Source organism: Mustela nigripes, chromosome 7 (assembly GCF_022355385.1).
Source record: "Mustela nigripes isolate SB6536 chromosome 7, MUSNIG.SB6536, whole genome shotgun sequence".
Classification (NCBI taxonomy): domain Eukaryota; kingdom Metazoa; phylum Chordata; class Mammalia; order Carnivora; family Mustelidae; genus Mustela; species Mustela nigripes.
Window position 1 is genome coordinate 49601838 of NC_081563.1, and position 27780 is coordinate 49629617.

General features: G+C 46.7%; 2 protein-coding genes across 9 annotated transcripts in view; one reads left to right on the top strand and one right to left on the bottom strand.

The window, feature by feature from the left end:
• SEMA4F (ssemaphorin 4F) lies at positions 1 to 26605 on the bottom strand. 8 transcript variants are annotated; one of them, XM_059405751.1, is made up of 15 exons: positions 26325 to 26605; positions 23927 to 24078; positions 23207 to 23266; positions 22871 to 22969; positions 18138 to 18231; positions 8442 to 8561; positions 8190 to 8341; positions 7369 to 7547; positions 7006 to 7153; positions 6677 to 6899; positions 6426 to 6535; positions 6154 to 6314; positions 2616 to 2674; positions 1980 to 2368; positions 1 to 599 (listed from the first exon to the last, which is right to left on the bottom strand). In XM_059405751.1, exons 1-15 carry the CDS (start codon positions 26467 to 26469, stop codon positions 432 to 434), a joined length of 2259 nt encoding a protein of 752 aa, XP_059261734.1. In that variant the 5' UTR covers positions 26470 to 26605; the 3' UTR covers positions 1 to 431. The 8 variants fall into 8 exon arrangements, with proteins under 8 accessions (XP_059261734.1, XP_059261737.1, XP_059261732.1 ...); XM_059405754.1 differs by having other exon boundaries at positions 477 to 585; XM_059405757.1 differs by lacking the exon at positions 1 to 599 and having other exon boundaries at positions 1970 to 2053; positions 2226 to 2368.
• M1AP (meiosis 1 associated protein) overlaps positions 25083 to 27780 on the top strand; it is an 83651-nt gene continuing 80953 nt past the window's right edge. The window contains exon 1 of the mRNA XM_059405758.1: positions 25083 to 26034. Coding sequence (XP_059261741.1) covers positions 25976 to 26034 — 59 coding nt within the window. The 5' untranslated portion in view covers positions 25083 to 25975. The remainder of the gene's footprint in view (positions 26035 to 27780) is intronic.

A 27780-nucleotide genomic window follows, 5' to 3' on the forward strand; every position in this document is an offset into this window, starting at 1 on the left:
TTGCAATAACAACATCTACTGGTGTAGACACTGCTTTATTGTTTACATGTCTTCCCATTCAATCCTTGCAGCAACCCCGAGGTAGGTATTACTATCCCCACTTTACAGCTGAACAAACCAGTGTTCCTACATTAGATCACTTGCTGAAAATCATACACATATTAGTGGCAAAGCCACTGGTAATTCCAAACCCAAGGGGACTCTTTTGAATAGTTCACAGGTTGCTGCCAAGGAGAGTAGAGCCAAAAACTTCAACTGGGAGGGGTTGGATCATTCACTGGAGCTCGGGGAATGGGGGGAGAGGTCCCTCACCAGGGATGAACGAGGCACATACACGGGCCAAGACCAGAACCGAGCAGGAGAAGCCTAGAGCAACTGGGAGCTGTGAAGCAGGAAGAGGTCTTTATGTTTGGTAGGAGTTGATAGTATCTTCAAATACACGCAGAGCCCAGCTTCCAAGAACCGGAGAAACAAGAGGGCATCCAGCAGCTGCGAGTCCCAGGGCTGACCACAGGGAACGGGATGGTAGGGCTGGAAGAACTGCCGCTCATTGGCACTCCCTCATCTTGACCACTGGGTGGCGACCTCGAGGCATAGTCCTTTAATTTGGTTAAGGCCTTGAGAAGCTGATGAAAACCATACCCACCCACCCCATTCCCCATAAAAATACAGACTCACATGTACCAACAACATTTTGCATACGATTACAGGGAGTCCATGGACCCCAGGTGGAGAACTTCTAACTTAGGGCAAAGGTGTCAACCTGAGTAAAGTCACTGATACAAACCTATTTTTATGCAACTTGTATTTCCTATGACTGTTCCCCTTTTGTTGTCCCTTAATACTTAGAAGGTTGTGAAGTCTTTTTAACGGGAGCCAAAGAGAAAGAACAGCTGTGTGTGGCAGTGGTGGCAGCCGGGAGGCAAAAACAAAGAATGACTGGGTCACGCGTACCACTGTCCCGCCCGCCCAAAAGGTCACTTTGGGAGTTTTTCCTCTACTCAAGAGAAGGGTTATAGGTGATGGGGCCCAGGTGGTGGTTTGTTTCTTTTCAGAAAGTAAAGCCACTCCTTCACTGGCTACAGGGTCTGAAGTTCTGCAGGCAATGCCTCATTCCCACCTTTCCCCACCTGCCCCCCCGGGATATACCTGAGCACTAGGTCTGACCCCCAGGGGTACACCTGAGTACCAGCCCAGTCCTGCATGCACATGTGGCCAGGCCTTCCACAAACACCTGCATACTGACACTCACTTTCATGGAAGGACAACTGGGTTGGGGGACATCTCAGGGCAGAGATTTTATCTTGCAACATGGGGATCATGCACTCCCCATAAACTAAGAGAATGAACAAAGGAACTTAATGCACACTAGCCCCCACCGCCTCTAGTGCTCTTCCTTCCAGCCAGGGCCCACCAGAAGGCAATGTCAAAGCTACAGCCCATTCCCCAACCTCAAACTAACAGCCCAAGATAGGGAGCCAAGGCTGAAGGAGTTGCAGCGGTTCAGAGGGCAGAAGTGGGAAAAGTCCTGATTCACTGGAGAGAGCAGCTCTGATCTCTCATGAGAATCAGGAGATCAAGCACAGGCCTGGCTCCGAGCCCAGCCAAGCCCAGAGAGGGCAGACACGGAAGTCTAAGTGATGATGCAAAGACCAAAGAGAACTCATAGCCCATAACCATCTTCCAGGCTCAGTATCCCCAGCATCTCAATGGTCATCCCCCTCCAGTGGTCACCTGTGCACTAGCAGTCACTTGCCCTAGATGGACGTTTCATCACATGTGGCTAGAGGAGCCCCAGTAAGCCGAATGTGGGCTGGGCTCGGACAAGGATCGAGCAGGAAGGGTGGAGGGAAGCCACCAAAGCCACTGCCCCTCTTGGCCAAGGCCAGGGGCAGCCGCTCATCTTCGGGAGAAGGTGAGGGAGGGTCCTGGCTGTAACTTGTGGTCCCAGATGGGGGTGCCCCCAGATCCAAGCCCACCTTGTCTCTAGCCAGAAGCTCCCTCTGTCGCCGTCGCTGCTGACGCCGGCCAATCAGAAGAAGAGTCAGCGATGCTGCAAGAACCCCCAGGAGAAAGCCGGCCAGTCCAGCACCCACTGTGTGGGCCTGACTTGGGGGACCCCGCTGGCTGCCCCACACCAAGCTATAAGCAGCCACCACACGGGCCGCGCCCCCCTCCTGACATTCGCAAGCGTAAGCACCCAGGGCGCCTGGGGTTACTACCACCTCCAGCCCATCCCGCCGGGGGGGAAGTGCAGTCACCCCACCAGGCTGGTGCCACACACAGGACGCCCATGCCGAACTTGGGGAACATGGCAAGACCACGTGTGCCGCTGTAGCCACAGGAACTTCAAACACTACTGGGCGTTCTGCGGAGAGAGAGCAGAGACACAAAAGGCGGTAATGCTACTGGCTGGGCTGTAACACGGTAAATGATGGCATGGTATCAGACCCAAGAAGGGGCTGTGGGGACAAAGATACAAAGGAGGTGCCCAAAGACAGTACGACCATAAGTCACTGGCTGTCATATCTTCCAATTTTTAAAGTGGGTCCCAAATGGACAGCATTCTAGCCCCCTTCACCCACTCCACCCACATTCCCCTAAACCATACAGACCTCCCGGCTCTTTGGGACACAAAGAAGACACATCTGCCGACTCTATGTCTTGGACCAGCCTGTACAGAAGAGAACACTTGGTAAATCCAGTGCCAGCAACCCCTTCTGATTTCCTCAGTACCAATGAACATTCAGTAACAGAATGAAATCACAGCCCCCATCCTCTCATAAATCACTCCTGAAACTATCCGTCAACATTCTCTTAATGTAAAATTTCCCCCCAGTACTCCCTTGACTATTCGTGACACTTGCCAAGTCAATTCTAGACGTATTTCCAGCAAACCACAGAGAATTAAATTTGCAGTAAGTCTGTTGGAAAGGTGTTTGGAGGGCACTTTTTAAAAATGCATACTAGTGTTCCATGAAATGTATTTGGGTATCTGTAACCACAGGATTTCTCTGGGGAAGAAAAAAAAAACATAAAAACTACAGTTAACCTGTTTTCTATTAAGAGAGAAAACTTCTTTTCTATAAAAGTTAATCAAAATTCTATGAGGGTCGGGGAGATGACTTTTTGTTTCATAAAGGCTGCTCCTCTCTATGGAGGAAATTTCTCTCTCCAACACCTGCTTCAAACAACACAATCCTGGTACTTCCAGGATATGTGTGGACTGTGCCTGACAGCAAGGCAGACTGCCCACTCCGAACTCCCTGTCACCACTCCCCAGAGGGAGACCTTCCCCAAGCTATCAGTGGAGATCAAGTTCTATCTGAACACACAAAAGCCTCAAGCAAAGATAGACTCCATTTGAGTGTGAATGCCTTCCACATGAATTAAGGTCCCTGAAATGAGCTCCAAGACTGGTATAAATACATTACAGTCTTCTGGGTAAAACCAAGGTCACTTAGTTTGGCTGAGAGTTAGGAACATGGAGAGGCCATATGTGAAGCTATAGCCACGGGAACTCCACCATTTCTTTTACTCACTTGTATGAATTGAGGTGTGGAGGATAGAGATCATAGAAGTACCAACTCCGTGGGATGCCTGGGTGTCTCAGTCAGTTGGGTGTCTGCCTCTTGATACTGGTTCAGGTCATGGTCTCAGGCTCCTAGGATGGAGCCCCACCCACCTCACCTCAGACTCTGCACTCAACAGGGCATCTGCTTCTCTCCTTCTTCCTCTCCTTTTGCCCCTCACCCCTTACATGCACTCTCTCTCTCTCACATAAATTTTTAAAAAATGAATTAAAAAAAAAGAAATACCAACTTGGTAATTTCCTGTATTACCAAGAAATAAACTAGTGTATAGACATACCTCACACCCCCCAAACATATATATCCTAAGGGGACCCTGAGTACACAGGATATCCAAAAACAACGAAATTCTTATTTTAATAGGTATTAAAACAATAAAGCACTTGCCTTGTTGTAGCATTTAGAAGTTCTCCCAAAAGAAACCACCAGATCAAAGTTCTTAATGAAAAACTGATTCCCCAAAAAAGTCTTTACTTCTAAAATTTTGGTAGCCTTGTGGTTCAGTAATATGTACAAATATACTGTAAATTAACTGGGCTTCAAAATAGGAAATCTCAAAGTAAGTTTGAAAAAAATACTTTCCAAGCAATCAATTAAAAATGTTTCATCAAAGGGAATATCACCAAAAATGTCAAAGACTTAAGAAAGACACTAATTTAAATTGATGGACATTGTCTGGATCCTAACTTAAGCAACTATCTTAAAGTATACGCTGGCTTTGAGAAAACTGGAAAATTGGAACACTGACTGGATGTCTTGTCACATTAAATTTATGGGATAATAATGATAATACGGTTTCATTTTTAATTCCATCTGTGTTAAAGATGTATACTGCCAGATTTATGGATAAAGTGATATGATGTTCAAGATTTGCTCTAAAACATCAGGGAGTGAGTGAGGGTATTGGTGAAGCAAGGTCAGGAGTTGATAGTTGTGAAGTTGAGCAACAGGTGATAGGAATTCATTGTATTATCCAAATTTTGAATGTTTGAAATCCCTTATAATAAAATGTTTTTTAACAGAGTTCTTGTTGGGGGCAGGGGACACACCTGGGCGGCTCCGTCAGTTAAGCGCTGACTTCAGCTCAGGTCAGGACGCCAGGGTCCTGGGGTGGAGCCCATGGTGAGCTCTATGCTCACTGGGGCATCTGCTTGTCCTTCTACCCCTCCCTCCACTCATGCTCGCACTCTCTCTCTCAAATAATAAATAAAATATTTTAAAATTTTTTAAAAGAAAAAAATGAGAGCGAGTTCTGACCTGAGGGAGATATATACTGAAATATTTCTGATGGGTTTGATGCCAGGGATTTGCTTCAATGTGACATACAATTTTAAGCTGGCTGCTGAGGGGAAAAGAGATGGTCGGATGCCCCAATGGTCGAAGGAGACCAGTGAAGAGATTGCCAGAATAATCCAGTCAAGAAGTGATGATGGCTTGGACTAGGGTGATAGCAGCAGAGAAGGAGGGGAATGGCTGTGGACTGAGGATATGACAGATGGAGCTAGAGTCAATACAAACTCATGACAGCAAGGGCAATTCTGGCTTGGGTGGAGGTCCCTTTCTTACAATGATGAAAATCACAGGTAGAGCACATGAAGGAAAGAGGAAACAACAGTGTGTGCTGAGACTCGCTAAGCTTGAGTTGCCTGTGAAGCCTCCCAAGGGACTATCAGGTAGACCGCGAGGCAGGGAATCCCACAGGTCAACTAAAGACACATCAGTGGTGGTCAGCGGCACTCGGTGGTGAAGATAATGGGAATGTGACCACTTCGAGAGTGTGTGGAAGTGTAAGAGGAAGGACTGAACCCCAAGGAATACCAACATTCGGAAGTGGGATGGAAAAGGAATCAGTAAGGGAGACAGACTGGTGGGGGCGGGAGGAAATATGGGATTACGCAGGGTCACAGAAGGCAAGAGGATCGCAAGGAAGTTCAGAGGGAGCAGTCAAGAGTGCAAACACTTCTGAGAGCTCTTATAAAGTGAAAACTGAGAAGTGTGTGCAACCTGGAGGTCAGTCTCACAGTCAGGGCAGGTCCAGCAGAGCGGCAAGGATACGGAGGAGGCAGCACCAGGCAGTCAGAATGGACTGACAGATGGACACACAAGTGACACAAACAGAAACACACACACACACTGGGCAGCATTAATAGATGAGATACTTTCTTTTTAAGTAGCTCCACTTGGGGATGCTTGGGTGGCTCAGTCAGTTATGCATTTGACTCTTGATTTCAGCTCAGGTCATGATCTCAGGGCTGTGACATCCAGCCCAGCATCGGTCCTGCACTGAGTGTGGAGCCTGCTTGGGATTCTCACTGTCCCTCTCCCTCTGTACCCCAACCTCACCATCTGCCCCCACCTCCAATTCACACTCTCAAAAAAATAGAATAAAATAAAAACGAAGTAGGATCCACACCCAACATGGGGCTTGAACTCCTCACACTGAGATTAAGAATCGCATGCTCTACTGAGGATCCAGGTACCCAGACAGACGAGACAGACACAAACACGTGGATGGGCGGGTGCCCTGGGACAACAGGCAAGAGACCAACGCAGCAACACTCACCCGCCATGCTCGCCAGCATGGGCCACACACGCACCCAGCCGGAGGCTCCAGGCACAGGCAGGGTCTTGGGCCAGAATGCATTCTGAGCAGCTCTGGAGACGGCCACAGTTGGTGGTGTTCACTTGTGTCACCTCGGTTCGGGAGCCCACCAGGAGCCAATTCTACAGAAAGAGAGTGAGGAAGAAGACACCGGCTCTCCCAGACCTTAGAGTAACAAACTGGCTCTGGACTCAGAGGAACCCCCATCACACTCCCCCAAATCTATAACTCACCTGATACAATTTCATACTCTCAACTGGCTGTGGCTCTGGGAATAAGGCCAGATCCTCCAGGACGCTGAGCTGGGCTCCAATCCGCACAGCTCGGTGGAGGTGTCCATCCTCTAGGAAGCAGACAGGTGGCCAGACAGAATGACAGAACCGCCCCTGAGCCTGGCGACACTAACACCTGTACGCGCAGGACCCGCTCTGTGACAGGAGCACGTGTCCCCTGGGTGGGCTCCTCGCTGGGCCGTTAAACATACCTGTCCCCAGGTACAGCACATCATACTCTGTCCCTGAGAGGCTGGTCACCCTGTGCGCCACAACTCGGAGATAGGCTGTATCTGTAGTGACGAGCAGGGGATGGTCATCGGTTGGAAATACTGGCCGGTCCATGAGAGGGTGGTCCCGGATGAAGGTGAGCACACGATCAGGCAGGGAGAGCGATGAGCCAAACTGCTGGAGCTTCATGTTGTTGGTGAGGCACTAGAGGAAACACAGAACAGGGACAGTTTCCCAGGGGCCAGGAAGCATCTGTGATCCCTGGTCGGGCCCTTTCTCTGTGAAGTGAAGAGACGTCCTACCCCCTCACCTCTCCAGGTCTGGGCTGGGGGACATCGTTGTCCATGACAGGCAGTCCCCTGTTGCAGTCATGTTTCAGCTCTCTGAAGGAACCATTCAGCACTGTCCGAATGTCTTGGGGTTGGAAGGCACAGACAGCAGAGATGGCCGCCCCCTCCCTGTAAGAGTCACAGGTTGGAAGCAGATATTTGCAGGGAACATGGGAACAGCAACTCACCCCTGACAAATAAGAGGACCCATGAGAAAGGCAAAGGGAGCCATGAAGCCTGCTCCAGGGACAGCCCACCCCCTCTGAAGCAGGCAGCACAGACACTGCACCCATCCCTTATCATCCCCCACCCCGTAACTCTCCCCCACACCAGGCTCCCCTCACCACTGGGAGGAAAAGATGCCATAAAAGATGGGGGTCTCCGATCCGTGCTCAGGTCGGAGAATGGCCATGTCCTGCAGGACACTGGAGGCCCGGCCATGCTCAGGGCCTGGACAGAGTAGGTCAGCCTTCAGAAAGGTCGTCCATCTGTGCTGGAGGGTCTTCCGGCCCCCAAGGTCTCCCTGGGGTGACAAGTGCATGGGAAATTCTCTTTAGAAGAACAACATTGTGGGAGGCATGTGGACACCAAGAGAGGTTTCCCTGTCTTCAGGGCAGACACAGACAGATGGGAAGACAGATGCACAGAAAAGCAAGGATGGAGGTACAGAGTACTATAGGGGATAAGGAGATCCAGGGTTGGATGGGGTCACAGTAACAATAGCAGTGACTGAGTTCGTTGCGCAGTTATGAAATACTGCCCTATAAGCTTTCCATGAGCCACCTCATTAAGTCCTTGAAACAACCCTTATAGCTAGAGGTCATTACTATCCTCATTTCACAGGGGAGGTTCAAAGACGCTAAAGGAGCTGCCCAGAGTCACAGAGGCAGGAACTGGTGGAGCCGGGACTTGAATCCAGGACTAGCTCTCAAAAGTTCCTGCCTTTGACCTCTCCACCAGTCTACCTCCTGAGGACAGTCTGTCATAAGGGTAATTATAGGGGTGAAAGGCCAGAGCCTTTCCCCACACTCCCCAAGCTCCCAGAAAAGAAGTTGGGACAGAGGAAAGAAGGAGACAGAGGACAGACACAAAGACAGAGGCCCAGAGAGGAAAAGGCAGGACAGGCAGAGCAGAAGAGGACAAACAGTTGGAACAGTGGTCTCACCGCACACACACGGGCCACCCGTGGGACCTTAATGCGCTCATACGAGTCAAATGCTCGGGAAGTCTCCGTAAAGAAGAAGTAGATCTCGTCATCTCCGTCTTCATCCCCCCACTCTGCTGGGCTCAAGGCCACGGCTGCAGCAAAGGCTGGGGCTGGGGAGACCAGTGGACTCAGTTACTACAGACACAGCCTGGGGCCACTGGGCCTCAGCCAGCTCTGTCGCCCACCGAGCACCCCTCCCCCTCTCCCCACCGTTAAGCCAGGAGGGCAAGGTCTCTGTCCGAATCCAGTCCTCCGTGCGACCCACAGCCCTGGAGATAATCGGCTCCGTCCCCAGGTAATTTTTCACAGTGGCAGCATAGAGGACGCCCCCTGCAGGGCGACAGGGAGGAGACAGGCTGTCAGAGACGACTGAGGGAAGCCAAGGGTTGCAGACACAGCAGCATCTCACTTCCAGTCAACGTAGACACAAAGCGCTCCAGGGTGGGAAAGGCCACCCGTGTTAAGGGAAAACTGCCGGCATGCTGATGTGCAGGAAGGAAGAGGAAGGGCTGCCCTGGTGAGAATCAGGCTTTGTCTGTCTGTTGGCTTGTTTGTTGTCATGGCTGTTTTGGGGCCACCTCTATTCCATACTGTAGTGATGGCACCCTGACACTCCAGGAAGGGGGCTCGCTTTGCAGCATGCCTGGTCTGACTTCCGCTTTCCCACTCTGGCACATGTCTCAGGGAACTGGTGCTCTTTCTGAATGGGGGTGGACCCTGCTCCGGAACCAGTCACAGCTTTAGGGTGTACCTGCACCCATTGGGGAATTGATCAAAACAGAGGTTCCCGGTCCCCGGGCCCAGTAACTCTCACCCAGCAGAGTTAGGGGAGGGTCCAAGAACTAAGTTTAAGCTGCCCGAGTTACCCTCATGTGGGTGATTCAGGACCTCCCTTGGAGGAACACCAGCCTGGGGGATTCGTGAACGCTGCACAGGCAGCCAGAGAAAGCAGCGAGGAGGAGGACCCTCTCTCCTGGTACAGTGCAGGAGCACAGGTGCTCCAGGGATGGTGGGGACTGGAGAAGACAGAAATCACAGATCCCCACTAGGAAGGGGAGGTACAGCTCTGTGGGAGGAGTCTAAGGCACCTATAGCCGCCCTATAACACAGACAAGTGCTCACATGCAACTAGGAGACAATAACTCAGGGGTAGTAGGTCGTGAGCCCCAGAGGAGTTCTGAGTCTCCCAGGAATTCTGGAGAGAACAGAGTGGCATTCCTTCACCACCCACTACGTCTGAGCCACTGTGCCATGTGCTGAGCACAACACTGCCTCCAAGAGCTCCCCCTTCGAGTGTGGAAGACAAACATGGGTTCAGGTATCAGAAGACACTGGGGGAGCACAGAGGAGGACCCAGCTACCTCTAAATGGGGGGGAGCAGCCCCCAAGAGGTGACATCTAAGCTGGGTCTGAGGAAGGAGCAATTTGCCAGGGGGCTGGACTGCAGGGGGGAAGGCAAGCAGGTGGGGAAGAGAGGAGCCACGTTCAGGGACATGGGGTGCTCCCTGTAGTTGCAGCTCTGGTGGAGGCCGGGCGCCTGCTGGGCTAGTGAGCAGAGCTGGAGGTGAAATGTGGGCACCCAAATGTGAAGAGGCTGCTCTGCCACAGGATGTGGACTTTATTCTCCAGGTAAGAGAGAAAAGTGCAGATTTTCTTGAAGGAAAGAGTGGCATGACCAGTTCTGGGCTTTAAGAAGATAATGCTAGTTAAGTCCATTCACACACTCCAGGCAAGAGTGGAGGCCGGAATTAAGTAGCAGCAAAGGAAAGAAAATGGTGTAAAAAAAAAAAAAAAAGGTAAATAAAATAAAAGGGCTCGATTGGGGGGATATTTCTGAGGCCGAATCAATTAAAAAGATTTGAAAGTCAACTGAATATGAAAGGTGAAAGAATGGAATAAAATAATGTCTTTAAGATCTCCAGCCTCTAAGACGGATGACAGCAGAGGGTGATACTCTGAGCAAAGCCAGGAAATGAGAGGAGAGAACCAGAAAAAGCAAGTAGTTGGGATTACCAGATGTGGAGTGTGCTGAGGTTGAACTCCCTTCAGGACATGTGATTGGAGACTCTGGAAGGCCATCAGACAGACGGACCCAGGCAACAGGGCTAGTCAGGGAACTGGGGAGTCAGGCTTAAACCTGGCCATGAACATGACAGCCAGGGAGAAAGAGGAAGTGAGAAAAAGGTCTCTGGGGATACCACCATTTCAGGGGAGAGGCTACTGAAGACAACGTGGAAAATCAAGTCCGAGAGGCTAGGGAAGCAAGAGAGACTGGTGTGCTGCAAGGCGGTGCAGGGAAGGCCCAGTGCGGGCCATGCGGACTCATGAGTCTGGAAGGAAGGGGGAGAGCAGGGCCACTCTGGGCGAAGCACCAGCACCCTGGGGTCACAGAGGCCTGAGCAAACTTGCTTGTCTCAGGTGCTGGAAAAATAACCACTATTTTAAAAAATACTTCCTACAAAGCTAAAAAGGGTCAGAAAGCCTCTGAGGACAACAGCAGAGGGTTAGAGGGTTGGGAGGTGAGACTATTCTATCCCTGGAGATGGTGAAAAGAATCCAAGTGTTCTGGAGCTCGGAAGGCCTGGCTTTGGACCCTGAATACTTACAAGCAGTATGATCTTGGCAAATAAGCTTCAGGAACCTCCAACCTAGAAGGGACATAATACCACCCTCCACTCAGAGCCCTGCTGAGGGTTAAATGTGATCCAAACGTAGAGCCCACATAGGGCCTGGCACATGGCCACCATTCAGTGCACGTATTGATGCTCTTTGTGAAACCTCAGAGACCACATGCTTGAGTTGTTGCCAGAAGGGGGGCTATAAAATAGCACCCCATTCCCTCCCAGAGTACTTCAGGAAGGACAAAACCAGGTTGAGGGCATGGTCTGACAGCACGCGGAACAGGGAATAAGCCAACCATCTGTACTTCCAAGGCGGGTGGAAAACTGATCCGGGGGCGCCTGGGTGGTTCAGTGGGTTAAGCCTCTGCCTTCGGCTCAGGTCATGGTCTCAGGGTCCTGGGATCAAGCTGAGCATCGGGCTCTCTGCTCAGCAGGGAGCCTGCTTCCCTTCCTCTCTCTGTCTGCCTCTCTGCCTACTTGTGATCTCTGTCTGCCAAATAAATAAATAAAATCTTTTTTTTAAAAAAAAAGATGGAGCATGGAAGCTGTGTCATGGACACCTGAGAATGGAGAGAGCTCTGTGGAGGAGACAGTCACAAATATTCAGGAGCATGACTTGGTGCAGGCGGTGGTAGGGAGTGGCTACAAACAAATATTTTGTCAAGACCCAAAAGCGGGTGGAGGTAAAAGGTCCCAAAAGTTTCTAAGGGATCAACAGGGGGATCAACAGGGGGATTAACGGGGTCAGTCAGGAACTCCGGAGCCCAAAATTGCCAAAGAGCACACTCACTTGGAGGGAAAGAGCAAAAGGTCACTGACCTAAGGGACAGCAGGAGGGGTCAGACACTCTGGGGGGAAGCAGCAGGGTTCCAGGTAGTCCAGGAGTACCAAGGGGCTTGTAACACATGCACACACACGACCCAAGGAAAAGGAGCAGCAGCCATCACAGTCACAGTTTCAGGAGGACACAGCATCACCACATGTCCTAGATTCTCCAGGACGGTCTCAATCTCAAATATTATGTTTCATTGCTCATATAACAAAATATCACTGTATGTGCTATCATTGGCAGGTTAGTACTGAATGAATCCATTCAGTAAACATTGAAACACACATTTGCTATTGGCAAAAGAGAATGATGCCCGCAGTGCTGAATTCAGTGAAAAAAAAAATACATCAGGTATGATATAACCCTATAATTTTAAGACACGTATATGTCTGCAGACATAAGAAAGATGGGAAGGAGCGACAGCTCTACAGTGTTAATAACACATTTCTGATTAATGGAATTACAATGATTATTATTTTCTCCTTTCTACATTTTTGTACCCACTGAATGTTTGTTGCAGTTACCGTCTTTCACTTTTATGTCCCTCCAAATTAAGATATATTTCATTTTGGAAATACCAAGGGGGAAAAAAAAGACTGAAAGAAAGCCACAAGAGATGAATCACAACCAAAGAAACATCACAATCAAAAGTGGGAATACAGCTCTCCTCACCGAAGCCTAAAGCCTGAGACTTAGGCTTCCCAGATGTGTTAGCAACAACACTGACAGCCTCACACACATCATGGCAGTTTGCACTTCCCTGCACAAGGGAAGGTGCAGGTTTGCACCCCTGCACCTGGGGTTTCAATTTTTCACTCTCTAAAGAAGGTGTAATTAATAGGATTAATCATTCATTAGCTTTAAAAAAAAAAAAGGATTTTAAACACACCCTGGCCTTCCTTCCTCCACTCCCTTTTCTTCACACAGTCAAAGCTTTCCAAGATAGCTAGCTCCTAGCCTAATAGTCTCCATTTCCTTATCTAAGGATGAGGCCAGCTGGATACTTTTTTTTTTTTATAGAACAGCCTACGATGAGGACATAATTAGCTAGTTGGAGATGCAGCATTTATTCTACCTTTTCCTTTGTTGTTCACACAGCATTTCTAACTGTCTTGTATCAATGTGTGAATGCTAGTCTTGGAGCAAACACGCCCAAATTTAAGAGGTAGGTCTAAGGGGCACCTGGGTGGCTCAGTGGGTTAAAACCTCTTGCCTTCAGCTCAGGTCATGATCCCACATCAGGCTCTCTGCTCTGCGGCGAGTCTGCTTCCCCCCTCTCACTCTGCCTGCCTCTCTGCCTACCTGTGATCTCTCTCTGTCAAATAAATAAATAGAATCTTAAAAAAAAAAAAAAAGAAAGAAAGAAAGAAAGAAAAAGAGGTAGGTCTGACCCCAAAATGCCAGCAGCACCCAGTATATCAGGAACTTTTGCAGTGCTTCTTGGCAGATGCAATCATCACAAGATACCATGAGAGCAAACAGAGATGATTAAACACAGGACAGAGTCCCAAAGAGAAAGAACAAATACTCCTTCCTCCTGCTCTTCTCAATAAAAGCCCTATCTGTTACAGGATGTTGCTAGGAGAACAGAGGATAATTGACTGCTATCTCTAGCTGGGGTACACGGGAAGGTAGCAGCACTGTGTACTCAGAGGAGGAGACTCTGGTGGTGGAGCAGGTTTGGGGAAGGAGAGTAAGGATGATGAGTTTGGTTTGGGGCATGCTGACTTTGAGATCTGTGGGACAACTATGTGAAGATGTCTGGAAAGCAGCTGGAAACATAGTCTATAGCTCCACATAATGTCTGGGAGGCATCAGAATGCAGTGGAAACAAATCTGTGAGGCTGGTTGAGACCACAACCACATAGAATGAGAAAAGAACAGGACCCTGAGAGGGGGTCCAAGGAACACCAACCTTGAAAGGATGAGTGGAAGGCAAAGACCCTCCAGAGGAGACAGAAGGAAGTGCCAGTGTTCTTAGGCTAATGTGAACATTACCATCAAATTATCTGCATTTTTCCAAACTGGAACAGTGCAAAAAGAGACACTGAGAAAATGCTAATTTTATCTAAGTGCATTACAAATACATGTCATATTTGAAGACAAGATTTCTAAGGCTTTTTCCTAAATAAATGCCAGTACTAATAAACACATGGAAAGTTGTTCAACCTCACTAATGGAGATGCAGGCAAAAATACATAAAATTGGGCTCGGAGGAGGTCATAATGGACTGTATTTTTTTTTTAAGATTTTATTTATTTGACAGAGAGAGATCACAAGTAGGCAGAGAGGCAGGCAGAGAGTGGGAGAGGGAAACAGGCTCCCCGCAGAGCAGAGAGCCTGATGCGGGTCTCAATCCTAGGACCCTGGGATCACGACCCGAGCCAAAGGCAACAACTTAACCCACTGAGCCACTCAGGTGCCCAACTGTATGTTTATTAACTGTATTCCCTGGGACTGACAAGGATGCAATGAAAGAGGGCCTCTTGTCAATGCTGGAGGGACTAACTGGAGGGCAATTTGGCCAAATCCATTGAGTACCATAAAAACCTTTACACTCTTTGGCCCAGAAATTCTACTTTCTGGATGGACTCATATGCAATTAATTAGATTTGTGTAAGGGATTTAAATAAACATTTCTGTGAAAAAATTTCCCCTGCAGCAATATTTATAAAAGCAATCATTTATCTTACATTTTGAACGTATAATTATATGGGAATAGACTGTGCTAATTCAAGTGATGGGAGAGTATGCAATCACTAAAAATCATGTTTTGAATAATTAATTCTATGAGCAAATGTTCAGTATACAAAATTAAGTGGCATATGTACAATAATGCCAATGTATTACAAATATACACACAGACAAACAAACACAGTAGAAGAAAATACTCAAAAACAGTGGCTACCTGGTGATAACTGAATTACAATTGGCTTTTCAGTTCCTTCATTATATATTTCTATATTTTCTCAATTATCCACAATGCACACTGTAATTTTTAAAATTTAAATGAGAAATACTCTGCTATTACATTCTAATAATATTTTCATTACTAAAAGCTCTTCTTTCTATTTCAAAATACCTCTATTATACTCAAGGACATTTTTATAAATCCTAACTGGGAATTTAAGTTCTAGTTCTTACATAATGTTGTCACTACTATCTATACTGCTATTTTCAAAACAAAGGGGCAGCAGGATATAACAAATCAACACTGAAAGCTCCAACTGAATACTGGCCCTTGGGTCAAGCTTAAAGAAATTTAAATTATAACCCTATAAAGTACCAACTTCAGAAGAAAATGTATAATATTGGTATTGACTGTGATTTGGATCGAAGACAGAAAGAGACATGGAGAAACTAGCCATTCTAAATAGTTAGAAAGTGACTTCTATAGTCATTTCCATCAGTTATCAGATGAAAGGCAACCTTAAAATAAAAAAAAAAAAGATTTAAAACCCTTTTGAGGGGCGCCCAGGTGGCTCAGTGGGTTAAGCTTCTGCCTTTGGCTCAGGTCATGGTCTCAGGGTCCTGGGATCAAGCCCCGCATCAGGCTCTCTGCTCAGCAGGGAGCCTGCTTCCCTCTCTCTCTCCATCTACCTCTCTACCTACTTGTGATCTCTCTCTCTGTGTCAAATAAATAAATAAAATCCTTTAAAAAAAAAACCCTTTTGAAAAATGTCTTTCCTTTTTGAAAATGTTCTTTTGTCATACAATGATCTTATTTACGAAAGTTGTGTTCTTAAACCACATGCTAATATGAATTCACCTGCTGACTGGAACACAGAGATTACATGCAGAAGACAGAGTATATATATATTACTGCTTGAAATAAAAAAGTATGTTAATTGATTACCTTAGAGTTTGTAATTAAGAAGTCATTTTGTTAATAAAAAATTATGTAGAATCAAGAGACAACCGATAAAACTGATAAATCTTTCTTAATGACCCAATGGCTGGCTCAGAGTTTTGCCAAAGATGCTAGATAAAAAGCCAAGAAAACTAATAACTGTTTCACTAGACTATAAACATGTATGACTATAAACAAGGTTTCATCAATTTCAACTGCAGGTGAATGATAAAAATGACAAATCTTGTATTTATCAGATTGAGAGTTTATGTTCATTTCCAAAAAGTTTTTGTTATTTTATTACTTTCCAAAAAGGGAAGTCATTAACTGTAGGACTAAGTAATTTGTATAACTAGTTTTTAAGACTTTTTCTATAAAGACCCAAGGAAGAAAAAAATTTCACTGTTAGATCTTGTGTCACAATTTTTGTTATTCATAAAATGTAGCCCAAAAGAATGGGTAAAAATTAATTTTACAACAATTAACAGCAAAAGTCAGTAAAGAAAGAAAAAGTAGTACAATGAATGCTGCTGAGTCAACTGATTAGCTAACTGGGAAAAATAAATTTAGATCTTCACCTCATGCCATTCATCAAAGTAGGTTCCAAACAGATCAAAGAGTTAAACATTTGGGGGAAAAATTTGTAAGAAGAAAAATTTTTATCTGCTCTCTAACTGAAGAAGGATTTAGCTTAAAGACAAACATAACCACAAAGGAAGAGATATAGATCAGAACACATATCCCATCTGATAATTGGCCCAAGAATATGAGTATTCTTGGATTTACCAAATCCAAGAATATATATTTGGATCTATATACAGGTGTGCATATATATATGGATTTACCAAAGAAGAAATAAAAATAAGTACTAAAATATGAAAACTTCCTAATATTAACTTTCCTAATATTCAAAGAAATATAAATTAAAACAAGGTGCCATTTTTTAGCCTCAAATTAGTAAAGATTTTTCAAAGTGACAACAATAGTATTCTAGTGAAATTTATGTGAGAAAAAAACAAAACACTCTCGTTCTGCTGATTTAGGGTGTAAATTGGTACACTCTTTCTAAAAACTCAATTAGCAACAAATAATGAGTCATAAAATGTTCACACCCTTTGATAGAGTAATCCATTTCCAGGAATCGTGAGATAATCTAAAATGAGGACAAAAACTTATTTACAAAAATGTTCATTACAGTGTTATGGGTATTAGCAAAAGCTTTGAGATAAACTAAATAAACCTGGAAATCAAATAAACTTAAATAAGTGACTTGGGACTGCTTCATTAAATTATGGAATTCTCACAGGATGGGTAGCATCATATTATTAAAATTTTTCTTCACAAAAAATTGTTTAATTGGGTGTGCCTGGTTGGCTCAGTCAGTTAAGCATCTGTCTTTGGCTTGGCTCAGGTCATGATCTCAGGGTCCTGGAATCGAGCCCCGCATTGGCTCCCTGCTCAGCGGGGACTCTCTTCTCTCTCTCTCTTTCCCTCCCTCCTTCCCTAACCCTCCCCACTGCTCATTCTCTCTCTCAAATAAATAAAATCTTTAAAAAAAAATTTTTTAATTGCATAAAAATGCCTATGATACAAAGTTTCATGACAAAACTCAAAATTAAATCCATGTGGCATGACATTTAAAAGTTTTACAATATACACACACTCATAAAATTTCTATTTACCTGTTTATTTTACACTATTGCGAGAAAATGGCTAGACTCTCACTGAATTTGAAGTGTGTATGTGGGGGTAGTCTGACCTAAAAGATAGGCTACGTGCCACACAAACAATTCACTTTGTGGTTGCTACAGGATTATGTATTCTCTAGAAAAGATTTAGGGACCAACTGTGATTGAACCATTGCACACTTGAACTGTATACAGCTTGGTCAAAGGAAGTAAGAACAGGAATTTGTTTAATAGTCATTACCGATTACTGATTCCTCTGAGCAACAAAGGATTGGCCAGCAAAATTTATATGCACAAGTGCATATGCAAGGACACACACACATTTATTTAAAAAGCTAGAAAGAAATATCCCATACTATTGGCAGTGGTTTTCTGAAACCCTGGAACTATGCAAAGCTGGTAGATACCAGACACGTAAATTCCTTCCTCCGGTCAAACTATTCACATTGTCCCAGGGCTCAAGAGCCACGTGTAGCTCGTGGCTACTGTTTTAGACAGCACAGACGTAGAACATTTCTGTTGTCCCACAAAGTGCTTTTGGACAGCGCTATTCTACAAGATTTCTTAGGTTCTTCTCCGTACTTTTTCTAAATGTATTGCAATATGCATTGTAGTAGATTCCTCATATAAATGGGGGTGGGAGGGACAGCATTATGAGAAAAGAAAATGAGGTTAACAGAGCAAACACTCACACTAGAGGTGCAGAGAATACATACTCTAGAGAAAACCCAGGGGAAGAATCTGGGGAAAAGCAGGAGGGCACAGGCACTGTGGGAAGAATAGGAAAGGCCAGAAAGAGACAGGGGAATAATAGACATTGCAACAAAAGGAAAGAAAGACACAGAAATCCCAACAGCAGGGGTGAGGAAGGAGGCAATTACAGCAAAGAGCCCCAGGTCCTGGGCTCTCCCCACTCACCAGCCATTACAGCTGCTGACCGCTGAGCTGGCTCAAAAGGACATTTCCCCCGGCCATTCTCAAGTCTTTCAACCTGCTGGAAACTGGACACATCCTACAGACCAGAAGGGGGCAATTGGTTTAGGGTCATGGACAGGCTCATAGTGAGAATTACAAAGATGGTCAGATGAAGGAAAAGTTCAATTTCCATTCATCTCCCATTCATCTGCTACCACCCCCATAACTCCCAGTCTGCTGTTCTGATTCACCCACCCATTCCAGCATTTCCCATCTCTGCCATCCCCCTTTTTGCCAGTTTATTCCTCTTCCCGCTATTCCCCTAGTACCAACACCCACATGCCCTGCTGAAGGAATCCCACAGATGGTCCTAGAAGACACTAAGAGGCCGAGAGGCAGATCTTTCCTCCGAAATGCTGGGCTTTGCAACTGGCTGGGGACTATGTGACAGGACAGGGAGGACGAAGGGAAGAGAACAGGCCTCCTGACAGCTGGAGTTCTTAGGAAGGGTAAAGAAGAGTACAGGCTAATATAAGATCATCTGAAGCCCAGAGACTTAGAGAGAAGGGCCTTCCTCCCTCTACTCCTACCCAAGGATAAAGGACAGGACCAGAGTCAAGGATACATAGAATGGGGGAAGGGAATCTGCAAAGTTAGCGAAGACTTGAAACTCAGGTCAGAATTTGAGGCTTTGGCAAGTAACCGCCTTCTTCATTCAGCGACTACAGCAGGACTGACCTGGACAGGAGGCGAAAGATGAAGGAGTCCGCCAGGACTAGCCAGAAATTACCTTACCTGAGCACCAGCACTAAGCCAGCCCTCAAGATAATATCCAAAAATGGAAACCAGGGATGACTTCAACCAGAGACGGGCAGAGAAGTTAATGGTTAGGCTGGTTAGGAATCGAAGTTATGGCATGAAAGAGGCAGACACGACACGCCCAGTTCACTAGAGAGGGCATATGGTGTCACTGGAGCACAATTACACTGATGGTGGATGGAGGAGCCGCACTTAGCCCCTGAGTGTAAGTATACTATGGGCCCATTCTGACCACTTGTCTAGTAACTACCGTCCACAAATATGGTTTTGTTTTACCAAGACAGCCTTGAACAGGGCCTGTTAAAATAAGGTGTGATCTGAGGTCCCCAAAAAGGGAATACTGGCTCAAGAGAGTCTTCCAGAATGAAGGAGCCCACAGGGGCACAAGCAGCCCAGCTGGGTGGCAGTGAGGGCAGCCTAGCCTGAGAAAAGAGATGGATGACAGCTCAGTGAGAGATTACCAAGATGCTTGGGCACTTTGGACAAAGATTAAAAAAACATGCTGACAGGGTTCTTCTTATCCTGTCCCCAGAAAGGCAGCAGTAAGCTCCTCCTCTCCACACTGCCTAGCCATGCCTGCAATTTACGCCACAGGTTAATATACCTACAGTATCAGTCACTGCCTGGATAAATTTTTGAGCAAGAGACTGACAAAATGGCTCCCCGTTGCCTAGAATACAAACCTGTTAGCCCAAATTACTTCCTTTCTACTGCTCAAAATGAACACTTTCTTCCAACCAGACCTGGATCCCTTGGTATTCCCAGAAAACAAATCACGCTCTCCCATTCCTGTGCCAAAGACTACCCCCTTACGTTTCACCAAGGATCCCTTTTCTCAGTCCTCATCCTCCTCATCTTTATGGTGCAGCTGGTAATTCTGGCTCACCCCCTCCTTCAAATAGTCTGTCTTCTCTAATGAAAGTCTACCACCCTCCCCTATCTAATTGCTGCTTCTCTATCTCCTTTGGTTGCTTCTGTTTTCCTTTCTAGACCCTAACTATGTAAAATCTATCCTTAGTCCTCGTCACATATACTCCAATGACCTCACTCATTCTTACATTTTCAGTTAGACTTTTTGTGCAAATTATTCTTCAAATTCTCTGAAAGTTTCATGCCTTCCAATCTCTGGTCTGTGTCTGCACTTGGCAGCTGGACTTCTTCACCCAGATGGCCTATGAGCCCCTTAAAACTTAGTAGGTCAAAACGAGTCCTCATTCAGTTTCCCCAAATGGCATCACTATATTATGTAGGCTTATAATTTTTGAGCAAGTGAGGCTCCTATTAACTAGATAGGTTATGATTACTGTCTCATCAAAGTGACATTTAGTTAGGGTCTGAAGGGGATAAGACCCCTCCACTACAGTCTCTGCTGAAGGCTGGGATTCCTCATTGTATCATCAGTTGTGCGGAAGCCAAGTCCCTCCAGATGAAAGACAGAGCTAGTCAGGAAGGCTCTCAATGAGCTGTCGGGCTGGAATCCATCCTTTGGCTTTGGCCAAGAAGAGTTCTTGAGAATAAGAATGCACCTTCCCCAGATGGTTAGGGGGAAAAAAAAGAAAAGAAAAGATGGTCCCCGTCACATGAAACAGAACAAATGTCACAAGACACTGAAACCAGATAAGGTGTTCTGTGCTGCAGGCTGGATTAGAAGAACAGGATTGTGGGGCAGAGTGACACATAGCTGGATTTAAATCTTGACTCTGCCTCTGCCAGCTACATATTAGACATGGTGCCTAACTTCTTAGAACTTCTATTTTCTTGCTTGAAAAATGGAGATAAATAATACCTAAATATCACAGTGCAGTGCTAAGTACTAAACTCGGTCTCGAATATGAAGTCCATAGTACCACACCTGGGACAGAGTACATCATCAACGCAACGGAAAGTCTTGTCATTGCTATTGTTAAGTCCAGCATTCTCCTCTGTTAACTGCTAAAATTCCCTCAACAAAGCCAACTAATATCTTTTCCTCCAATGTCCAATGAGCTGTCACTGAATGGCAGCACTCCACATTGTTAGAGCTGGGGGTTGGGGGGGGTCCAGTGCTTGAATTGCCTTTTGCAAGAACTTGCATTTCTCTGAGCAATCAACTCTGAGTGAGTGGTCAAAGCTCGCACGTAATAGTTATACATGGTCTCAAAGTCATCACTCTGGGATGTGAGAGCTTCAGTCCTAGGGATAAGGCAAGAACTTGCTTAAACAGAAAGGAGTTGCCAGGTAGCAGGATCAAACAGTAAAGGCACGAGAGCATTGAGGATGTCTAGAGGGCAGTCTTTGTATATGGCTTGACGAGTTAACACAGCTGATTTCAGGGGCAGGAAGCTGTACCCTATATTCTCCTACAAACACGCTTTGACCAAAGGATGGTTTTTCATTTCAAATACCTGCTAAGTAGGAGAGTTCAGAGAACAAGATCAAAGTCATGGGAGTACAAAGGCAGACCCTGTGCTTCACTCTGGTTGCTGAATTTTCTCATGAATGGATAGGAGTCCAATCCTGACAGGATGTACAGAAAACATTTTATGTCTATACAATCTAACAACAATTAGGGTCCCCTCAGGGAGCCAAGGAAGAAGAGAAAGCTCTAGGAGACTAACTGAAAGTGATCATGATGTCTCTGAGCCATGGTGCCGGTATTCATACCCACAGGGTCCCCAAGTGTGTGTAAGCCAGAAGAAGACCTATGTGGCAAGGGTAGTTCTACCACTACTTCCCAAGCTTCGTGAGAACTGTAAGAAAACCATACCCTCAACATCACCTGATGGGATATAGAGATTTTCAATACCACCCCGAACTGGAAACCTTCCCAAGATGAGGAAGCTATCCACACCCCAGTGAAGAGTCTTTCATCCACATTACGAAAAGGACACAACCAAAGACCAGCTAACCTCGGGGGCAGCCCAGATGGACTGACTGGGGCAATCAAACATATAAATTACAGCATTCGAAGCCAGAAATACGAGGATCATCTTCAATAAGGAGGGGTTTGGACAAATGCACTGATGAGATCCAGGTGGCAAGGAGTGCTCCAGTTTGCAGAAGGGGTAAGTCAGAATCTACGATTAAGGATCAGGGCCAGGAAAGGGAGTCATTGCACTCCTCCTATTGTTCGTTGGAGCAGGAAGGAAAGCCACTGAATACAAAGAACATGGGAGGCTTTTGACTCATCCTAGGTTCCTGTCACAAGTGTGTGCTGGCAGAGGACCAGTGACTGCTGGATAACTGATGGGAAAAGCTGAGAGTTCAAAAACATCAAGACCTTCCTGAGATGCCATCAGTCCCCTTACCTCCAGAAGCCATGACTAGCCTAGAGGTGATCAGGGGTACACATGTCCCAAGCCTGCCTGAGGGTGAGAGTAGAGATGCCTAGGGCTCCAGCAGCAATGAACAGGACCCAGAAGAAAACGTGACTGACAGAGTGCCCACTTTGAAGGCAAGATCCGGGTACTGTATTAGTGCGCAGTGACCTCAGAAGCCATGAGAGCTGAGGGTCACAGCCCACACAGAATGAAGTTGGCAGTGGAAGTGGGAGAAGGGAGTGAGAGAGAGTCACATGCCCTGGGACAAAGAAGCAGGCATGGATTGTGCTGATTAAGAAATGGACCTAAGCTTCCTGGACAAAGTGTACACAGAGCAAAGGAAACATGAGTTACTGGCCTCTGAAGTCTCTCCTGGATTTATCCTCTCCGGGGATTAGTTAGCATCCCTAATTCCCTTCACCATCTCTCCTCTCTCTACACTCTGTATACCTTACCTTCTACAGACAACCTTCTCCCGCTCCCATGGCAGACAAAGGCTCCACCCTGTGAAGACATCCCTCACCCCCAACGTGTATCATGCACAAGTGTTGCCTTAAGCATGCCCCCCCTCATGGTCACTCACAGAAGACCCTTCCCATCCTCCCACCCGTCACTCACAATAACCCCGCACTTCGGATCAAAAGCGAAGGTGCCACAGGTGAGGAGGTGAGAGGCATTGGCAATGGCGAGAATCTGGACAAAATTGTGACATTCGTCCTGGGGGTCAGAGATGATTAGAGAGAATTAGAAGCAGCAGGTACAATGAAAGGTAGGGTAGGACAGTTAGAGGCAGCTCTGGGACAGTTAGAGGCAGCTCTGAGATCAGAGATGACTGGTGATGACATGGCGTTAGAGTCCCTGGAGATGGGAGCACTGCAGGGGACAGACACAAGAGTCAGGGACTGGAACTAGATCTCAACTGACACTCAGGACAGGGACGAGATTCACACCTACCTCCTTCTTGCCTTTTTTCCTGCAGTTCTGTCTGTGGGCTTCAGGCACCATCCAGTCAATCTGAGAAAGGAGAAGTAACTGTTTCTTCCAGATTCTCCCCAAATTCCTCCCAAGTCAGGGTAGGTCAAATAGTTCCACAACCTCCATCAATTTGAGAACTGCAGAGCCCCCCACCCCCATCCCAACCCCGACCACCACCACCACTGATCAGAGCATTGTTTTTTAAACTGGACATCTCCACCCATTAATGAGTAATGAAATCAACTGCTTTTATTTTTAATGAAATAGGATATATCAGAATGTATCACATATAGGGGAGTAGATATTATTTCAAGAAAGGGTTCTTTCAATACACACTTCCTGTCCTGGGTCAAATGCATCAAATATTTCTTACTAAGGAATGGTCAAAAGAGTTTAAAAGCTATTGCCCTAAAGAAAGGTGATTCTGATGATTCCTCTGCCCACAGTGACCTGAAACCTGGTCACTGTGGCCTCCTCCCTTGTCATGAACCTCCCTCATAGCCTCCTGAGCCACCCCACCTCTGCCGTCACCTTTAGCGAAGATAATGAATATTCTTCCTATGTTCAATTTCACCAACACTCCCCCTCCTACCATCACTACTGTTACATATTTGGTTATTATGAACAGTCCCCCATCAATCCCAAAAAACTATGTATCTAATCACATGCTCTGGGGCCATCCCCACTTTCATCTCTCACCCTGCGGGGTCTCTCCCCTGAGAAGGGCAGGGATAAAGCGAAGATGGTGTCCCGGGCGCCGACATAAAGCGTATGGGAAGCAGGATCCACAAGGAGGACAGAGTAATTATATGTCTGAGGGACAGTGAACCGGGTGAGATAGGAGTCCGCCTCTGGCAGGAAGAGAGGGTGAGAGGGGAGAGTGATATCAGCCATTGCTTCATAAGGGTTGGGTCCACAAGGACACAGCTCAAGAGCTCAATTTCTGTTTTCTTCAAAGTACCATTTATTTAGCAGCCAGGAGGGTGAAAAACAGAGCTTTTCCAGGCCAACTATCAAACCTCCCCAAAGAGAGAGGACTGAGGAGGCCAGAATATTTAGCACACCATGCAGTCAAGTATGCTTTTTCTATAAAAATGGAATGCTTTATTAAAATAACAGCATAAATATTAAGTCTAATTTCTATTCATAGAAATATGATACATAATTTGAAAATTCCTATAGAAGGTGTAAGTACTCCCCTCTCAATTTCTTCTTTTTTTTAATTATTACTTATTAGTAACTTCTTTTTACTTAGAAGGGAAACAATTCACTCTTTTCACCAACACTTTAGGAGACTATCCCCTGTCTCTCCCACTGCTCTTGTCCTTCCCAGCCCCACCCCATTTCCACCCAGAGAGGTAAAGGGTAGACAGGAGTGTGCGCTTTGGAAATGGACCAGCCTGTGTTTAATGTGGCTCTGTCACTTACCAGCTGTATGATCTTGAGTAAGTTACTTGCCCTGAGCATCACTTCCCTCACCTGTAAACACCAACAACCAGGCTTGTTGACAGAATTAAGTGAGATAACATATGTGGAAGCAACTGACATGTACTACATGTTTCAAAATGGCTCCTTTCTTTCTTACCTAGGCATGTGCTCCATTTGAGCCAAAGCTAAACTTCGTATCATCATTCAAAACTCTATTTAAAGATGATGACAAATAAGTTAGCATGAATTTACCTTCTTAGCTCACTCTGGGGCCCTTATCCCTGCACCAACACAGCTCTACGTGCTACACCCTCTCAGCCACCCTCAAGACAGAATGGCTCCAAGCCATTCATTCCTAGCTGTGCTGATGTATGGGGCCCCACCCACCCCATCCTCCCACACCCAAATTCATGTCTATGCTGTACCTGGCTATACTCTCATGCTCATTTTAAGTCCTGGAACACCCAAATTCCCTGCATATCCCCAGCTCCGTTCCACTCTGCTATCTAGACTTCTCTGAATTTCTGGTTATCAACCCAGCCAGGCAACCTCCATTCTATCTTGTGGCTATTGCTTGAGCACAGACAAATCCCCAGTCTCTGACCACAAGTTTGTCTTCTGGATTCATAGCAACCCTAAATGTCACTAGTCTGAAGTTCAGACTCTACACTACTATTGCCCACTTCTGAGGTTTTGCCAATAGGTTGTCCTTTCAGCTTCACTAGCTCTGTCTGCACAGGAAGCTAACACTCGTTGTCCACGGAGAAGAAAAGAAGGTCAGTGGCCATGCTCACGCCCACCTCAGCAGAAAGCCATTAAAGTGTGAATCACTCCAATGACCATTTTTAACCTTGTGGCATCCTCTGCCTTCTTCCTCATCTCCTTCCTTTTTTTTTTTTTTTCTTTTCTCCTTCTGAAGATTTTAGAAATCATTTAAACAGAATTTTAAATCAACTCACTGAACGGTTTCCCAACGTTCAGCGTAGGGAACAAGTAGAGAGCAGGCAATGCTGAGGAGTTAAGAGGGTTACGATGGATCATGGTCCAGAGAATGGGAGTTTTGTCAGAGCTGTGAGAGGCCTGGGAAGTGGGTTAGGGAGAAGAGGGCTACCAGCAGGGCAAAAAGGTTGCAGGCAGATATAAACGATGATAAAGGGAATGGATTTGAGAAGTGAGCAGATGGAAATGCTGAGCTGGAGAAGGATGGGCGGCTTGAATAGAATGACAGACCAATGAGTTTGGCAGAAGAACAGGCGTCAAGCTGGCGTGAGGGATATCGGTGTACGTTTGGGAAGACAGAATAGGGGAGAGGGAACTCAAATGGAGGACCTCAGGAACTCCCCATCCGCTGCCCGGGGCTCAGCGTCCGCGTCTGCCTGGTGAGGGGCTTAACCCTCTTTCGGTTCTGCGAGTAAAGGGCCGCGGGATCCACCGGGGCGTGTCTTGGGAGCCGAAGCGCGAAGCAGGGGAGCGATACGGTGGGGCAGCACCGCGTGGGGGTCCCGCCTTGGTCCTGGCGGGGCGTGGGCGGCGCGGGACGCGGTGCGCTGCGGCGCGGGGCCCCACTGCGCCTGCCCGGGTCCGTAGGCAGAGCAGGTGGGTGCGGGCACCTGCAGGCGGGGCCCGGGCGCGGGGCGAAGGGCTGAGGGCGGGGGCGCCCACGCCTTACCGGAGATAGGAAGCGAGGTCCTGGGCACCGAGCGGGGGACGCGGCCGGATACTGGGCCGGTCAGCACCGCCAGCAGCAGCAGCGGGAAGGGCGAGGCCGGAGGTGGCAGGGAGCCCAGGAGGGGCAGCGTGGCAGAAGCCAGCATCTTTGGCTCCGCCTGGCCGCTGGGTGGGGCGCGTCCTGCCACCTGCGCTCTGAGCCGCGGCTCTGCCGGCCTCGGCCCAACTCGGATCTCCTCGGTCCGGTTCGGCCTGCGTCGGCCAGACAAGAACGCAACCCGGCTCCGCCCCTTCAAGAAAGGACTAATGGTCGGGCCGATTTCCTCCTCCAGCCAATCGGGGTTGGGTGGAGGCGGAGCTAAGGGGCGGAGAAGCCCAACCCAGGTACGGGGGGAGTTAAGCCTAGGTATAGGTGGGAGTTCTGCTTCGGAACTGGGCTGGAGGCGTGGCTCCAGGTCTTCCGTGGCAGGTTTGTTCAGTGGGTTCCAAAAGCTCGAGTACCTGTTATCTGTACCAATAGGGAAAATATGTGTGTAATGGGTACACACACCAAATTTCTCAAAAGCATTATTTTAGCAAGCATTTAACAAATAACTGCAAATAGATAATTGCAATGCAAAGCGATTTAAGTTTGCTATAATAACGTTAAATAAATGCTCAGAAGATTTAGGTTTTGCCTGAGCGAATCAGAAAGGTTTCACAGAAGTGACATCTGAACTAAGTGTTTAAGGATGAGTAGGCCTTTGAGAGCAAGGGACAAAGACTAATATGGATATATCCGCTTGGGAATCCTACAGACAAGACAAACACGAGCCTGAAAATAATCACTATCTCATCCCAATCCTTCCTATTCCTTCTTCAAGTACTTAGTACTCCAATTTATAGCTTTGCAGGTAGTCTTTTCTTTCTCCTCTTTCATCCCCTAGATAATCTTTGGTTATCTAGGCTAAATAACAAATGTAACAAATTAACATCAAAATGTAGTGGCTTAAAACAATAAATATTTATTATCTCTGACAGTTTACCTGTGTCAGGAACTCAACAATAACTTAGCTGAGTTGTCTAGCTCCCAATCTCTCAAGAGATTATAGGCCTGGGATGCCTGGATGGCTCCATTGGTTAAGCATCTGCCTTCAGCTCAGGTCATGATCCTGGGGGACTGGGATCCAGTCCTGCCTGGAGCTTCTTGATCAGCAGGGAGCCTGCTTCTCCCTCTGCCTGCCACTTTCCCTGCTTGTGTGCTCTTTCTATCTCTTTCTCGCTGACAAATAAGTAAATAAAATCTTAAAATTAAAAAAAAAAAAAGAACTGTAGTCCTGATATTGGATGGGGCTACAGTCACATGAATGTTTGACTAGGGCTGGATGATCCACTTCCAGGATGGCTTAATTCCATGCCTGGTAAATTGATAGTGGCTATTGGCAGTAAGTCTCAATTCCTTTCCATATGGACCTCTC